This window comes from Cyprinodon variegatus, unplaced genomic scaffold (assembly GCF_000732505.1).
Source record: "Cyprinodon variegatus isolate N-32 unplaced genomic scaffold, C_variegatus-1.0 Scaffold106, whole genome shotgun sequence".
NCBI classification, from domain to species: Eukaryota; Metazoa; Chordata; class Actinopteri; order Cyprinodontiformes; family Cyprinodontidae; genus Cyprinodon; species Cyprinodon variegatus.
The window spans coordinates 1,375,338-1,392,307 of record NW_015150559.1 but is presented as its reverse complement, the minus strand read 5'-3'; the positions used below and the strand labels follow the sequence as shown (position 1 = coordinate 1,392,307).

Below are 16,970 nucleotides of genomic sequence, written 5' to 3'. Positions count from 1 at the left end.
CTATGAGCTGATGACTTTGTGCTCCTTAAGCCCAGTCTGTTTATATTTTCAGAAAACTTTCTGTAAATTTTCCAAACAAACCAGCAGGCTGTCATATTATTCTTGTCTCAGGCTCCTTTTCGCTGCTCAGTCTCCTCCTCCCCCTCAGGGATCAGAATGCCAGAGCTTTTACAGAATGACAGGTACACACACCCACCAGCAAAACAAGCCAGTTTCTTCAATTTTGCAACAGTCTACATTGCTGAGTCTGGTTGCAATTTGGAGTTTCAACTCTGACCCCTTGCCTTAGGGGTGTGTGCCGTGCATATTGCTTTTACTCTGCCAGGGGCTTTAATAAGGAGAGTTTTTGTCACTTGGAAAGCATGGCTTTTTATTTTCTAAAGATTTATGAAGTATTTTTTTCTGGTTTTAACAAGGACTGCAAGAACTGGAGACAGTTAATTACTCACCAGAAATTCTCTCTACCAGTTCTGCTTCAGTTTCTTGGACACAACGTTCTTCTGTAACCGTATGCCCCCATGCTCCGCTCAGGATCCCTGTGTCCTGCCATGGTTATGATAAACAACCATGACTTCTGTGTGGATGTCTGTTAATGCTCTAAACTGTCAGACTACTTTGACGTAATGGAGGACTCCCTGTGCACAAGAAGACCTCATCCAGCATCTGCAGAGAACGTCATGTCCTGAAGGATTGATGTGTTCTTAAACATGTGTGATAAGTCTTAGTCTGATGTATGTAGATCTCTTTATAAGGAAAGTTTTCTTAGGGTGTTGTCCTTTGGTTTGAAGACAGATTATTTTATTTTTTTTGTGAGTGCGCATTCAGTTGGCACCATCTTGTTTTTTTCTGAAATGTATTTCTTTGTTTTCCGTTTCCAGTTGAGGAGGGAGAAGATTGACCTTGAGAACACGTTAGAGCAAGAACAAGAAGCACTTGTCAACAGGCTGTGGAAGCGGATGGACAAACTGGAGGCGGAGAAAAGGTAGAAAATAAAATCAGCAGTGGCTCTGTTTAAACAAAGATGTTAAAATAAAGATAGATCCTTCAGGATGGTGTGTTGCTGGTTTAAAAAAACAAAATTTTACCTAACCTGTTGTCTCCAAACACTGGACATTTCTTTTTTGGCAACAAGGTCAGTCCTTTAGCATAAGACCTCTTTTGCTCTCGACAAATAACATAATCCGTTTTCTAAAAAATGTAAATAAGATAGCTATCTAGACGAGTTTTATCATGCGGGCTGTGATTAAAATCAAGGATTTCCCGGATAAACTCTTTCTGTCGGCTTGCTTAGATCAGAGACTTTAGTTGCAGGCCAAAATATTTCAATATACATCTTTTGGCTTTTATCAAACCAATTTCCAATATCAATATCAGATTGGGACATCTCTAATTAAAGTTTTGTTCACAGCAAAGATGTCTTAAATGTTATACAGAAGCTTGAGATACACATATTTTATATTTGTAAATCAGTTCCAAGTTTTTATTTGTAAAAGCAGAAATGCAATTTTATATTTAAATTATGTTAGCCCTTTGGTATCTTACGCTTTAATTTCTGTAGACAGAGCTACAGCATTCAAAAGACTTTGTCTATTTAATCTAATAAACAGCATCTAGAAATAAAAAGTCTTGGAACTAATGTAAATCCTTGCAGCATTTTATCACAGCTCAATAGGACTACATTTGTTTTGAAAATGTTAAAGTTCTTAAGGGTCATGCTGTTCTTTTTTTATAGTTACTTCAGTAGCAATATGTTTTGTTTTTATCTTTAAGTAAATTAATAATGCCCTTTCTATTCAACTAGAATCCTTCAAGAGAAGTTGGACCAGCCTGTATCAGCTCCTCCTTCTCCTCGAGATGTTTCCATGGAAATAGACTCACCAGAGAACATGATGCGGCATATCCGCTTCCTGAAGAATGAGGTGGAAAGACTCAAGAAAAGTCTGCGTACCACTGAGTTGCAGCGTAAGTGCTCGCTGTCCTGCAGGTGTGGGGTTGGCATTCAATATTAATCCGTTATTAGTAAAACTAACTGGTAAACAAAGGTGAACAGTTTTTTGTACCCAGTGTTACTTTTTCTTATGTTGTCTATTCAAAATGATATCAGTGTTGGATTGTGACATGAAGTTTTGCACGCTCTTTTGTCCTAACTTTACAAATGACTAAAATAATAATGCTATCTCTACATATAATTTTATGAGGGCATCATTTATATTAATTATTTTAAAAAAGGTAGCAGTGACATCACAACACAGGAGAAAACAGCTACTGTTGGGAGGCTGCATTCTGTAACTTGGATTTTGTCTGCGCTCCTTCTTACCACTAGATGGAGATATAACACAAACTTTTTTTTAACAAACTTGAGGTAAAGGACGCTAGGATAAGGAGTCACAGCATTCCTCTTTGTTTGTCTTCTAAACCAGCTGTGTTATTAAAGCCTGGCATTGACCCACTTCTTAGCTGGAAAAGCAACAGCAGTGTAATGCACACAATGGGTTGTATTGAGTTTACTGGGACATTGTTCACCACTTTCAGATAGATGTTTTTGTGTGGTAGTCGGTTGACTCAGTTGATTTGGGTGCTCTTGTTATTATATATATGTATATGTTTCTGTCTAGACACTGAGAAGCGGGCCCAGTACATAGAAGAGGAGCGGCAGATGCGGGAGGAGAACATTCGGTTGCAAAGAAAGCTTCAGAGAGAGATGGAGCGCAGGGAGGCTCTATGCAGGCAACTGTCTGAGAGTGAATCCAGTCTGGAGATGGATGATGAGAGGTGAAAAAATGCTACATATCACAGTACAGAATATCACTTGGTTTAAAAATAGTTTTTACATTAGGTCAGTACAAAATTATATTCAACAGTAATATCTGTAGATAAGTCTGATATTGTGAGGGTCCTTGCTGATGAATTGGAAGATCATAATAAATGAAAGCATTCTGCTTATTGTCCTATAAGTTTGAACTTGAAATTTAAATAAGTCAAGAGCTGGAAAAGTTAAAAAAAAAAACTAATAGATGATTTATATAGTAAGACCGCCATTATAAGGTTAACTAGGCGTTCAATATAGCTTCCTCTCTTTCGGATAGAAAACAATTATCATGCAGACATCCATACTTCATGGAGCTTTTGTATTTCGTGCTGTTCTGACCTTAAACTTCAGTGTTTTTTATTGGGTTTTTATGTAATAAAACAGAACAAATGGAGCACAACATTGAAGCACAGGGGAAAAAAAGGTACAAAGATTTTCTAAGGTTTTTTAAAATAGAAATCTGATTAATGTGATGTTAATATGCATTTAGCTCACCAGTCAAAACCTGTAGTTAGCTGAACCATCTTCATTGCGGATAGAAGCGCCCGTGCTTTTAAGGCACAGTGGATGCAGAAAGTAACTACAGAGATAAGCCTTTTCCACCTTTTAATGCTGTTAAAGGCGCAGTGGAGGTTGCAGCTCCAGTGTTCCTCTTTAGAAATGGAAGCACCCAGGATGTCAGCATTTTTGTCCTCCACTACATTAATAAGATCTGTGTGTGGGAGTGGCCCTATGACAATGGCACACTGCACTGTTAAGAATCCAATCTTTACTGTAAATTATGAGACTAGGAGCGTCTTTTTTGTGGAAATGTCTGTATGTGGCAGGAACTGGTGAACATCTGGAAACAATATGCTAGATTTATGTCCGTCTATCAACCCATTCGTTACAATTCAAGAATGTGTTTCTATCGTACCCCGTATTTACTCTGCGTCCAGCTTGGCTGTGCTGCGAACTTCGTTGCAATTATAATCTATAAAAGCATTTGCACATCTTCCAAACACCAATGGAGGGCAGTTGCGGGCAGATGTCATGCTGTGAAAATTTGACTCAATTTCTTTTTTTGTCAAACTGCAGAAATCACCTCCAACTGGAACTAAAGAATCACAGAATCCCAATTTTCAAACTAACTGACTGAAGAGAGAGATTTGCTTAAAATAAAAGACCTTTCACATCTGGGATCAACCACAGAGCTGCAAATGTTGCTTTAACCAAAACATAATGATTAAAAAACAAATGTATCAAAGTATGCAAAAAAAAGTAGTCTACTATCCAGTTATTGAATATAATTGATTAAAAATATCTTCATGCCAAAAACTAAAAATAAAGCAATTTCAACAGTTATAAAATCTTCCCGATAAGAACTTTTGGTCTAACTGCCATATTTATCTTTGGTTTTTATTGTGTGATCTGCACATGCTCCTTTACCTCCTAAGGGCTTCTCAATGCAGATGGATAGGGGTAAATTGGAGGTCTTTGGCGGCCTTTAAAAGGGTTTCCACCAGGTTTGCCTTTATTAACTCCTCCCCTCATCAGTCCTGACCATCTTCTTTTCCTGCTAATATAAACTTATCAACACAGCATGCCTCTACCACCACCATTTGTCACTTGGAGGATTATTGTATTCAGGGCGATGTGCATATTTTATATTTTTTACCACATACTGGCCAAAAAAAAAAAAGTTCAGTTTTATTTGCATCTGATCAGAACAAGTTTTACATGGCTGCCAGTTGCCCTATGTAGCTTGTGGCAAACTCCTTGCTAAATACTACCCTAGCATAAAAAATGCTAATACATAAACCTTGAACACATAAACCAACAACTTCATATTTTAGATGTCTCTACCTTAAGCACACCTGATCTAATGCTGTAAAATCACCTTTTTTTTTTTAGGTCATCTGTGTGGAGGCAGGGAAACACTTATAACATGTAGGCCAGGGTTCAGAAACTGTGGTTTAAAGCTTGGAATATTGTTTTATTTCATAATTATGCTTCTCCATTAGCTGTCTGCTGTCCTCCTTGGTCTTTATGATGGTTAATCTTTACTACTGTTCTCTAACAAACCTCTGAAGCCATCAGAGAACACTTTTATTATTGTTTGCATTAAATTATGGACAGGTTAACTATTTACTAATTAGATGACATCATCAGACACTTGTTTGCACTGGATCCTTAATTGTTGGTATCTGAGTAAAGGGGGAGGGGCGAAAAATGTAAGCTGAAATTCTTGGGTATTTATTTTGGTAAAACGTCTGAAAACGGTGCCTCCCTTATTTTAACAATTATTTACTACTTTGTTTATGCATTTTTCTTTAAATGTGTAAAATATGCTTTGTTTTTATGGTGGTAACATGACAAAAAGTGAAAGAGTTTAGGAAGTATTAATACTTTTACTGGGTAATCCACATTTGAGTTTGAGGAGTGTGTCTTCCTCTGCAAAGACCACATCAAAGTGTACTTTCTGTGTGTTTAAGAACAGCGTGTTCGAACTGTGTAATCATTTTACATCTGAAAGGCATTCTTAAAAATAACCTGGGCACATAAGCTGTACCCAGATGATTTCCTGTTATGTTCAGAAATCCAAGACAAATGTTAGATTGTGCCTCCTCAAACCACAAAAAATCCTCTAAACAGTCAGATATCTTAATTTGAAACTGACATTTTTGTCTTAAGTGATTACTCTTGGCATTCATGATAAATGCACATATTTATTTGTTTGTTTTTTTACATGAAAACAAAAAAATATGGTTCTGTTTTAGTTTTCTGTGAAATATAAAAAATCTAAGGCTATAGTTTTGCATCAACTGCAGCCATATTGCTGCTTGTTTAAAAAAGGGATTTGATGAATAGAACATTAGGTTGTTAGGTTTTCTCTGCATGTTTTGGCTTCAGCTGCTTGTTATAAGTTTCAGTTGTAGGGCGTGGCACACCTTTGACGCCACAGACTGTTGAGAACCAACTAGGTGATATGATGATACTGACAGAAAGTAAACCAAGGCGTTCTAGGTCACTTGCTGACATTTTTATCATTGCGAGGTGTAACGTGAGATAGCAAAAGCCAATCACATCACTCTCTATTATTAAGGAAATATCCGTTTCCGGAAGGCAAAAGGGACAGAGGCAAAACTAATTTATATTGAACAGTCGGGGGGGGAAAAAGTCAATAGGAACCGGAGTGTTTATTGCAGGTTAGCAATATTGAAGCATGTTAGAATGAGCACCATATGTAAGGTAATCTGCTGGGTTTCAGACAGACTTGAAAGTAATCTCCTGTTTGCCTTTATACCACTAATCCAGCTCCCCTCGTTTTGAACGTTGCGATTAGATCTTAGCATATTACTTCATGCCTTTATCGCCATCTGTATATGAATTGAGAATGATGTTTTGGGCTTGAAACCAATTCATTTTCACAAGGTCGTCTGATCCTCTCAGATACTTCAATGAGATGTCACAAGGTCTACGAGCGAGGACGGTGTCCAGCCCCATCCCCTACACCCCCTCCCCCAGCTCGAGTCGACCCATATCACCCGGTAAGTACAAAATGTAATAAAAAGTACCTTTGGTGTCAATTAAGAGCCCTTTTATCTTTGATCCAAGTTTTATCTTTGTAATAAAAGTTGTATATTAATTGCCCTGTGTCTAACCTGGTGCAAACGTTTATAAACAAGCTATTATGATGTTGGATGTGACTGAGTAAAGATACTGAAGAGATGTATCTTGTACGTTTTCAAAATGTTAACAAACCTCTGATCACAATATAGACAAGGACAGAAAGTTGAGACATTTAAAATTTTAATAGGTGCATTTTTTCCAGAATTTAGGGGGGGGGAGTGAGACACTTTACAGATGTAACAAAACAATTTGGATTTAAAATAAGAAAAAAACAATTGCATTGTCTAATAACATGTTGATATCTAATTATCTTATTATAAGAGTACAAATACTCATTCCATTGGCAAATTATCTTGACCTACTCAAATTAAGTGCATTTACCCTTAATTTAAGACATTTTAACTTATTTCTAGATTGTTTTTGCAGTGTAGAATGTGGTTATAGTCACCATTATTTGTTGAATGGTTGCTTCTACAGTAATGTTACGTCATGTGACAAAAAATGCATCATTCTTTTAATTTCATTTTTGTTTTTTTGTCTTTTTCCCCACAAATTGTCTCACAGGGCTCTCATATGGAACACACACAGTAGGCTTCACGCCTCCAGCAACGCTGTCCAGAGCTTCCATTTCCCACTACAACACCCCCGCCCTGCACATTCACGGAAGCTCTTCTCATGCCGTAGCGGTAAGCAACATGCACTAATATCAATGCTCAAGGAAGAATATGACTAATCTTTTTAGTCTTATAATTATACCCATTTCTTTAAAAAGTCTTGTGTAGCTTTTTAGAGTAACAACAGCATCCTAAAGGCTCAGTCCTGAATGCTTTAGATTTCTCTGCTCCAACATGGCTCAATCAAAGAGAGGACTTGGCTCCACCCCATGTCATCCAGTTCTACTGGACTCTGCTTGTGACTCATTCATTGTTTAAGGTCTGTTGAGCTGATGAAACATGCAGGATACCAGTCTTCAAGGACAGACTTATGGTACCTTTGGTTTCCAAATGGATAATGAAATAGAAGTTGGCAGTAAGGAAAGTCTATGTGCACTGTTTCTAGAGCATAAAGAGGTTTAAGATGGTTCAATGAAAGATAAGAGGTAAACTATAAAGAGCCTACAGCCTACTTTCTTAACATATCCTGACTTACTTAATTGGCATGAAAGGAACAATTTTAGCTGGTTTTATCAAAGAACAGATCTGGTTTTTCCCTTTCAGCCACAGTAATGCGTCTCTAAGAATGTCTAATCCTGATTCTTCTTGCTTATTCAGAATATTTGGGGGTTAAGCAGTTCAGGGACACTGTTTCATTACATAGCATTGTTGATTCCTGCATCCCAGCAAACTAATGCTTACATATTATCATTTTAACTTATAAATTACATTATGAGCCACATAAAGTGTTTTTTGTTTACGTTTTAGGGTATCCATGGTTTAAGAGTTTTTTGGGGTTTTTTTTCAATATGAGCAGAGATTGGTGCCTCTGATTTCAGTGAGCAATAGAAATAAAGCACATATTTCTGCCCCCCAAATTACATTAAACCACTTAACTGATTTCTTTTCCTTTCTTTGTTCCTGCTTTGTTTTTCTTTGGTATTAAAAGAAGAAGAAAAACAATCATTCAATTCCATTTTCTTCAAAAAGAAATTGGCTGGTAATGCTTTGTATTTTAACACTTACATATTCACCTCGTCTTTCTTTCTCAGTTTTTTTTTTATTATTATTAAAACCAGCTAAAATATATGAAAGTGTAAACGGCTAACATTTAAAAAATATAGTGATACAGGTAAAAAAAAAAGTATGTTTTTATTAAAAAATAAGCATAGAAAATGGCTGTATTTATGCAATAAAAATCTGTTTTTGTTTTGTTTTTTTTCCTTTTAAATATTAAGCAAGTATTTGTCTACAATGTTAGTATTTGATGTATTTTTCTTCTGTGGAGGCTAACGGGCACTGGGTGTGTCTGTAAGATAAAAAAAACAAAAAAAAAACAAAGCCTCTCTTTAAGGCTTAGAATAATTAGTGTGGACCACCTCTATCTACAGAAGCTCAGCAGAGTAGGAGTATAATAAAGTGTCCTTCTATAGGGCCTTTTATCAGATACAAAGCAAATGGCAATAAAGCGGCAGCTAAATAAAGGGCCTCTGGTGATTCAGTCTCCTGGACTGTGGACCAAAGGATCAGCAGACTGTTTCAATTCTTGTAAAATCATGATGTCAGTAGCTTACCTTGAAACTATGCAACTTCTACTGGAAACGACGACTCTAATGGGCATTTCTGCCCCAGCTGTAATTTAACTGTAGGAATCTATTCATCCTTATGTGATGAATAGATCTAATAGCAGTCTCAGTTCAGACATAAAGCAGCACCATCCTGTCAGGAACACAGCATTTATATCTCATATAGTATTTCAGGCAAATTTTCCAAACTGAGACCTGCCAAGGAAAACTCCTGATTTTCGTTCAGATATGGCTGCCCTGTAACATTGATACCTGAAGAACCTTCTGCAGCTCATAAATGCTCCTGCATGTGCATTTTTTTATATAACTGGTTGATAACAAAATCAGTGTTCCCTGTTTAACAAGCATATCTCTTTATATGGCTCTGTTCACGTTTCAATATACAGCTTTGTTCCGGGTTGGCAAATAACCCTATTCAGCAGTTTTATTTTTAGATTCTGTTTTGATTGCAACACCTTTATATTAATGTTATTCTGGTCACTTTGGCTTCTCATTAAAAGGCTTTTAAACTGTCGGACTGTAACTTGTTTAAGTCTCTTTTACCAACTCATACATCGCTTCAGTATTTTATCAGAAATATTTCATCTGTCTGGGGTGCAAACATGTTAAATTTCACTGTGAAGAACAACAAAATAGATTGGTGGCTACAGGATTGCAGGTTGCAGACAGCTGCACAATACAACCCACCTCAAAAAAACATAATAAAATCTGAAGAGGTGTAGATGGATTAAAGTTAGTTTCACTAAAACAAAAAGATCCCAATATTTAAATCATTAGCATCTTAGGGAGAAGTCTTTACCTTATCATGTTCCTCCTGATTTCTTGTTGAGAAGATGGCTTCCTTTTATTTAATGCTGCTTTAAGGATTATTTGATTTAATGTTTGCAGTAGGACCGCACAAATCCACTCCTTGGCCTCCAATAGATATGATTGACATCAGTTCAACACTTTATAATTTTTTGTTCTTGGATGTTTATTCATCTCCGATAAACTATGTCTGCGTGATACCACTGCCTGAAAACATTTAGTATTATATCGTGTTTGTTGTGGAACATGTTTATATTACAAGCATGTTTCACAGCTTCAGTTCAAACTGAGGTCACCTCCCAGATGATTGATTTAAAAGCTAGTTTTTGGGCGATATACGTCGTTTTCCTATTCTATTATAAAACCCATCAATTAGAAGGAATCAAAGATTAAATTTTTAAAACATATTGCCAAACTTTAGTTCAGGGGTTGGCAACCCAAAATGCTCAAAGAGCTATATTGGACCACCAAAACAAAAAATTAAAATGTCTGGAGCCGCAAAAATGTAAAAGTGTTATATATGCCTCTTATGGCAACACGGGCTCTAAGTGTATTATCCCACTATAGAAAAGCAGTATCTGGGCTTAAATATATAATAAGCATTTACGATTAAATGTTTATCCTGGAGCAAATGTCACATCGCAGCATGAGGTGAGGGAGGAGTCGTGAATGCTCTCACCGTGCGCTGCTTCATCTGGCATAGCTTAACCGCACTTCGCTTCACTTCGCGGGTTTTGTTGCATTGATGAAATGATAGAAACACGATAAAGGAATGTTTCTATGGTGGACTTGTTTCTGTTGTGAAGAGTTGATTGAGTCATGAGGAACGAAGCAGGAACTGAAATCTCACATCCTCTGTCACCATCTTGTTGTTATTTATATTTTTAGGATTTGGGGGGAAAATGGAAGAAAGTTCACATACCTGCATCAGAGCGCTACCTGTTTGATCTGTGGACGGTTTTCCATCCTTGCAACCAAACTAGCAGCAGTATTGGAGATGCAATCCACTATCTATCCATATATCTTTGCTCTCCTCTAATTTATCCAGAAGTTCTGCAATCGCACTTTTTCTCTCACTCCCAGCTTGGTGGTCGGCTGCATATTTAGCTTGCCTTCCCTGGAAATGCCTTTCCAAATTTTTCTTTTTCTTTTTTGACAACCTCTCATTACTAAGCAAAAATGAAGGCCATTCTTCTGCATTTATATTGAAAGCAAATGATTTGGTCCATTCTTTGAATCCTCTTTTGTCATCAGCGATCTTCCTTTTTTCCTTTAGAAACCATGGTCTGAGACACACCTGCTGCAATGTTTGCCTGGCACTGCGCCACGCTGGTTCCAAGTTATGGCCACTGATCTCCATGGCTATGACTCAAATTATTGTTTAAATTTATTTATCATACAAATGTTTACAGCATTGAAAAACATTATACATTTTTTTGCATACCATATTAAAACAAACAAACAAAATAAATCGATTTTCATACATTTTTGTAAAATCTCCAGGGAGCCGCAAGGGGGACGCTAAAGAGCCTCATGTGACTCCGGGGCTGCAGGTTGTCGACCCCCGCTCTAGTTTGTAGTCATTGGTTCTAAAAATAGGTTTTCATTTAGACCCAATGTTGAAACTTTAAAGAAGTTCTCTGACCCTAAAGAGGTTGGTGTTGAATTAGATGGGCCCCTCTTTTAACACATTTAAATCCAAAGGTAGAAGCATAATCATAGGAGGCCTGGTAATGACCCATTCATTGGATCCAGTGTGTCAGCCAGGGCTATATTTAATGCCTGAGGACACCAGCCTGTGACAACAGAGGTGTAGTAACATGTTAGACATGGCAACTTCAGACCAAATGAAACTGCTGTTCTAAATGTGACTTTTTTTCATATAAAGTCTTTAATCTTCTTCCTTTCTTGTTGCTCTTTCTTTCTAAAACAGAGGCCCTCCCCAAGAAGGAGCACCAGTCCTGACAAATTCAAACGTCCAACACCACCGCCCTCTCCTAACACGCACTCAGGGGCCCAGCAGGTCCAACCTCCACTTCCCCCACCGGCCCAGCCCATGGTCCAGTCCATGTCCTCGCCGGCGGCCATGTCACATCACGCAGCACCGCAGCAGCAGCCTCCCTCCCAGCCTTAACGCCTCACACGTGCACACCCACACAGTCTCTGTCTCTGCGCATGACTGCGCATTGATTGCCACGATGCTACCGCTGTAACTTCCATCTTTTCCAGCTCTGGAAGTGAAGTTCCTTACTCTTAAAGTCCACAAGACGCAGCTTCAGATGTTTTGGAGGGAAAAGGAAACAAGAAGGCGACTCGGCCTCAGTCACGGTAGCGGCCTGCCAAATCCACATGTGGCGTTACTCATCTACTCTTAAAAGGAAAGGATGGACTTCAGAATAAATGCTTCTGGGATTTGTAGGATAAATACTTGTTCCACCTTCTGTCTTGTACCTGTTCTGTTCTCTGCTTGGGACTCTAGACGGTTGGAGTTGTTGTTGTGGCGCTTCAAAGATAGCACAAACAGCACAGTTAGTGTGTTCCATGGTGGTGTTTTATTATAGGTTGGATGTTCGGATTGATGGATGTACAGCTAGAGAAGTGGATGGATGGATTGATTTTTCTTTTTTTTTATGCCTATAATATGACACATAGCAGTAAAGTCCTCCACTCCAGCTCACCCTTTGTTTTCTAAGCCGTGTCATTATGACCAAGTTAATCGTGGCTTCGACTAGGTCTTTAAAAAAAAGAGTTGTAGAAGGCTGTCGGGATGTTCTCCATCGTAGGACACAGTGCAGTTATTTTAGTTCCTGAAAGCCTTCAAATAAAGTTAAAGTTAAAAAAAAATATCCATGAAGATTGACACTGGTTCAGAAACCAGAGATTAATGTCAACAACTATAATCCAAGGTGTTACAGCTTAGTCATGTACTCAGTCTTCTCTCTGATCTATCTCCAGTGTATTTCTGAAAGCTTCTATCATCCTAATGGATATTTCTCATCAGAAAAAAAAGAAAATCATAAATCTACACTAAATATACATACAGATAGAGCATTCTGATTGAATGGTACTGTTGGCTAAATTTCTATGTATGATTAAAGCTCTTGACATGACAAGACTGGCTTTGTTCGTTTTATGAGGAATTGCTACTCATTTGTAATCCTGTGAGGATTTAAAAATGCACCTCCACAAACATCTGTTATAGTTTCCCTAATCGAAAATCCATTGATTTTTATGCACATATTTATCGGATTACTGTATATTTAGCCTGCTTGTAATGTCTCATTGTGGAACTTATCATATCCTTCATTCTAATGGTAATTGATGGAAAATGTTTGTGCCTTAAATAAATCTGCACCATCAAAACAACTGTGATATTTTACCAAAATTCTATAGAGGGGATTTTTGCATTATAGCTGCTAGTTTTATACATAAACAGAAAAAAAAACTGTACAGCACTTAACAGGTGAGTACAATCGGACCCCAGTGTCCTTATGGTTTGTAAACATTACAACCGTTTTTCTATGAGCTGTTTAGTTTTCTAGTTTGTCCTCTTTGGATAATGATTTGTCTGACAGGTTTGCTGCAGGATCTTAAAAGCATTCAGGTAAAAACTCAATACTTACTTTCTAAAACATCTAAATTTATAGATCAAAATAAATTCTTAAATTTGAGTTAGTTCAATAGATAAGGTGAACACTTTTTCTGTTACAACAAATGTTGACCAACTTAAAAAATAAAAATAAATAAATAAAAAAAAGATATATATATATATATATATATATATGCACAAAATATCTGTTATTACTGCATTGCTCTATTTTAGGGCTGCCAGCCCTAACCTACCCCATGGATTCAGGTTAGACAAGTTTGCCAGCCAATCCAATTCAATGATCGCAAGCTTATTTGAGCACGTAATGGTATATATAGGTAGTGTGGGAAGGTTTGAGACACTGCAAAACTTCATCAAAGTCACCTCTATATAGCATGTCAGAAGGATTCTTGAAATGCTGGTACGCAGCTGAACTGACTTTGGACTAGTGGCAGCAAATAACCTGGCCCAAACCGCTATCGACTCCAGGAACTTTCCAATGGACCTCAAGCTGCTTACATTTGGTGGATCTATACTCTTCTTCCAGACCTTAAAGATTTATACTGAAAGGCAAATTTACTTTAATTAAGAAAGGACCGCATCGATTCTGACTTTTTTCTAAGTAGCTCAGGTAAAACACGCCTGACTTTGCCTCGGCTTTGCTTAAAGGTATAGTGGGGGATGTTCGTCTTCTGGGTGGGTCATCAAAATAAGTGGTCCTCCTAATTGTGTAAAGCCTGTATGAGCGATGCAAACAGCAATTTTTCAAACAGCGTGCATGAGGATAAATGGACTTGTGCATGCTCTCGCACGCATTTAATATTAGCTGCCTCTTGGGAGCGGGTACACGGTTGTGCATGTGCATTTTTCTTCTAAGAGATGGCGGGTCTTTTCAAAACATTTGAGAAAATCCTCACTATACCTTTAACTCAAAGAAAACTTCCTGCATACAATGGTCTGATGGCTCTTAAATCACCAACACTAGCTTAATTAACTTTTTGTAACAATTTTCAATGTTACTTTAATACTTTTCTATTTAACTTTTTCCTTCTACTTAATTATAACCAGCCATTGTGATGACCTTTTACTGCTTAATGTTGAATGAGTGAATCACCATACCAGGACATTTCCTTTCCTTTCAGTCTACTTTTCATTGCTATCACATTTTTCATTTTATTAGTATTAGATTACTCTTCTAAAGTATACCTGTACTTTAGATTTAATAAGGTATCAGTATGCTGAATCATCACGGCTGCATAAATCAGGTGGAACGTTAAAGCCCCCAGGGTCACATGTTAGTTGCCCCACATCTCTAATATTAATTAAAATCCCTGACTTTCTTGAGGGCAAAATTGGTGCCTGTAAGGACTAGCAGTCTGGCATTCCCTTTCGCATTGCTAAACAAAAAACTTGGATATCTATGGAGTAGGTTATCCTTTGAGATTAATCTATTGTTACGCAACCAACTCGTGATGTCCTCTAAAAACCAGTCTTTCTTTTTGTGCCAGCGTCTAATTTTCATGTGGTCGACATGGTTTAACCGGTTCTAACTGGCTGGGTGCTGTAGGAGTGGTTTCCACAAATCAATCATTCCAGGGCCATTTAACACCATAAACCTTTGTAATGTGGGTGTAATAACAGCATGTAGGAAAAGAAAAGAAAGCAAATGAGACGCATTAGGCTTTCATTAGGTCACTGTGGGTTACTGCAGCTGATTCACACACATTTGTCAGCTGAACCTCCCCAGAAGTAACACATACTCAGCACTCTAGGTGTGACATAAGTATGTTTTCGTCCAAAGACTTGCTGAGAGTTCTGAAACACGTCGAGGTGTATCCTGTGTCCTGAGTTTCCTTATTGTGCTGCTGTGTTATCTCAGCAACCTGACCTAATCCAAGCAGGAATCTAGGCTGGAGGCTCAGATGGCCATGTTCTGTCACCTTTTCACCCCTCCAGCTCTCTGGAACCAGCCTGCTAAACTAAAGAGATTTATCAAGATCGTTTGGGGGGGGCTCTTTGTGCGTACAACTGTCCAACCTCTCAGAGGAAGGAACAGCAGGCTGCTGCTTCTCAGGTATCACAAAGGTCCTGGACAAAGAGAAATACTCATAACATCACGTCAGCTTGTGTATAACCGATGGGAACCTAGAGACTGGATTAAAACACAAATAATTCCTGTTTACAAGCAGATGTGTGGATTCTGCAGTAAATGGGCATCTGAGTGGGTGCTTGGTGTCATTGTTACAATGCATTTTATTGGCCAAATTACAAACACAATAAATATTTATCATCTGACTGTTTAATTGATGTCAATATGCCATGGTGTATAAATGTCTTTTAGATTTTGTTTTACTTATAAAGTTAATGCAATGGATCAATTTGTATTTAAATATTATACTTTCTTTTGGTGTCCTAAATCAGTCCCTTGAGGAACGCCAACTTTCTTGGGCTTGATTTCAAAATGTTTCTATGTTCCACAGTTCAGTAAATAACTCTAGTGCACTAACTTCACCCTTCATTCCTGTCTTTCCTTTCTTTTTATCTGTTTCAATATGCCATAAATGTGGGTTTTCTTAACCCCTCCTTTAAGGTTGTTATAGTTTAACGCCTCATATTTAATTGCGTCACTTCTGGAGGATTTTTTTGATGGCAGGGGTGAAGGATGCAGGAATTCGTCCTGCAATAAGAGGGTTGGACGATCTATACAAGTTTTCTTCTGCTTGTTTGTTGCGTCCTTTTGGCAAGACAGTGGCGTTGGATTTAGGAGTTTGCCCTGAAATCGAAGGATTGACGGTTCAATCCCTGACTCCGACTTTCAGTGTCATTGTGTCCTTGGGCAAGACACTTCACCTGCATTGTCTACTGATGGTGGTCAGAGGGCCCGGTGGCGCCAGTGTACAGCAGCCCCGCTTCTGTCAGTGAGCCCCAGGGCAGCTGTGGCTACAATGTAGCTTGCCACCATGAGTGTGTGCGTCAATGGGTGAATGAATGTAGTGTAAAGCGCTTTGGTCAAGTCTCTTGACTTGAATAAAGGCGCTATATAAGTACATGCCATTTACCATTTACCAAGACACTTCACCTCCTGCCCGCTGATGATCAGAGGCCAAGGTGGTGCCCTCGGACAATGAAGCTTGCCTCTGTCAGGGAATGAATCAATCTAGAGACCTGATAAAGAACTATACAAGTACAGGCCAACATTAGCAGATGTTTTATTTCCTTTACAGAGGCTAAAGAAAAAAATCTATGCCAAACAAATAGGTAGAAGCAAATGCTAATCAATTTTACCAGATAAAATAATCTAATCCATAAACTATTAATAAAAATTGTGAAAATAAATTGGTTATGGTGACTAGAGTAATAGTTTTTAGATATCACTAAATTTCTAAATCAATACTGTCATTACTGGGTCACTAGAAACTGAGTTAGATAACCGAAAATATTCTTTATGTATAACTTATAAAAAGTCCTGAGCCAAAAAGTCTCGGGTCAATAAGCCATCAGAATTAATGGCCCTTTGAAGTCTGCAGTCGACATTAATTCCAGAATCGGTTAATAATCCACTACCTCGAATTCTTTACACATTGTCCCCTACATGCACTATATCTAGTTGAAACTGGTCTGGAGGCACTTGTCAGTGAAATGCCAGTATAAAGTACGATTAACTAAGGATTATGGACGCTAAATCGTTTCACTAACCCCCCCTTCCTGGAAGTTTACCTCACTTATGGGGGGAAAAAAAACGAATCAAAGATCCAGGAAGAATTTATCTTACGGTAATAGTCAGTTGCACTTTTGCGTCTGTTTACCCCTTAAATTTATGGCCTTTTATCTTCCATGTCCTAAGTTCTACGGGTTGTTTGTTCACATCAGTTTTATTTAGAATCCCTCCCTACAGTGTTTTTGCTGACAATGCC

The 16,970-nt window shown here is 37.9% G+C and overlaps 1 protein-coding gene across 1 annotated transcript in view; it reads left to right on the top strand.

The window, feature by feature from the left end:
* Positions 1–12,828, top strand: part of ccdc6 (coiled-coil domain containing 6) — a 16,852-nt gene extending 4,024 nt beyond the window's left edge. Inside the window, exons 3-8 of the mRNA XM_015374607.1 lie at positions 826–982; positions 1,802–1,962; positions 2,616–2,772; positions 6,242–6,339; positions 6,986–7,107; positions 11,401–12,828. Of these exons, the coding sequence (XP_015230093.1) occupies positions 826–982; positions 1,802–1,962; positions 2,616–2,772; positions 6,242–6,339; positions 6,986–7,107; positions 11,401–11,601 (896 nt within the window). The 3' untranslated portion in view covers positions 11,602–12,828. The remainder of the gene's footprint in view (positions 1–825; positions 983–1,801; positions 1,963–2,615; positions 2,773–6,241; positions 6,340–6,985; positions 7,108–11,400) is intronic.
* Positions 12,829–16,970: the final 4,142 nt, after the last annotated feature.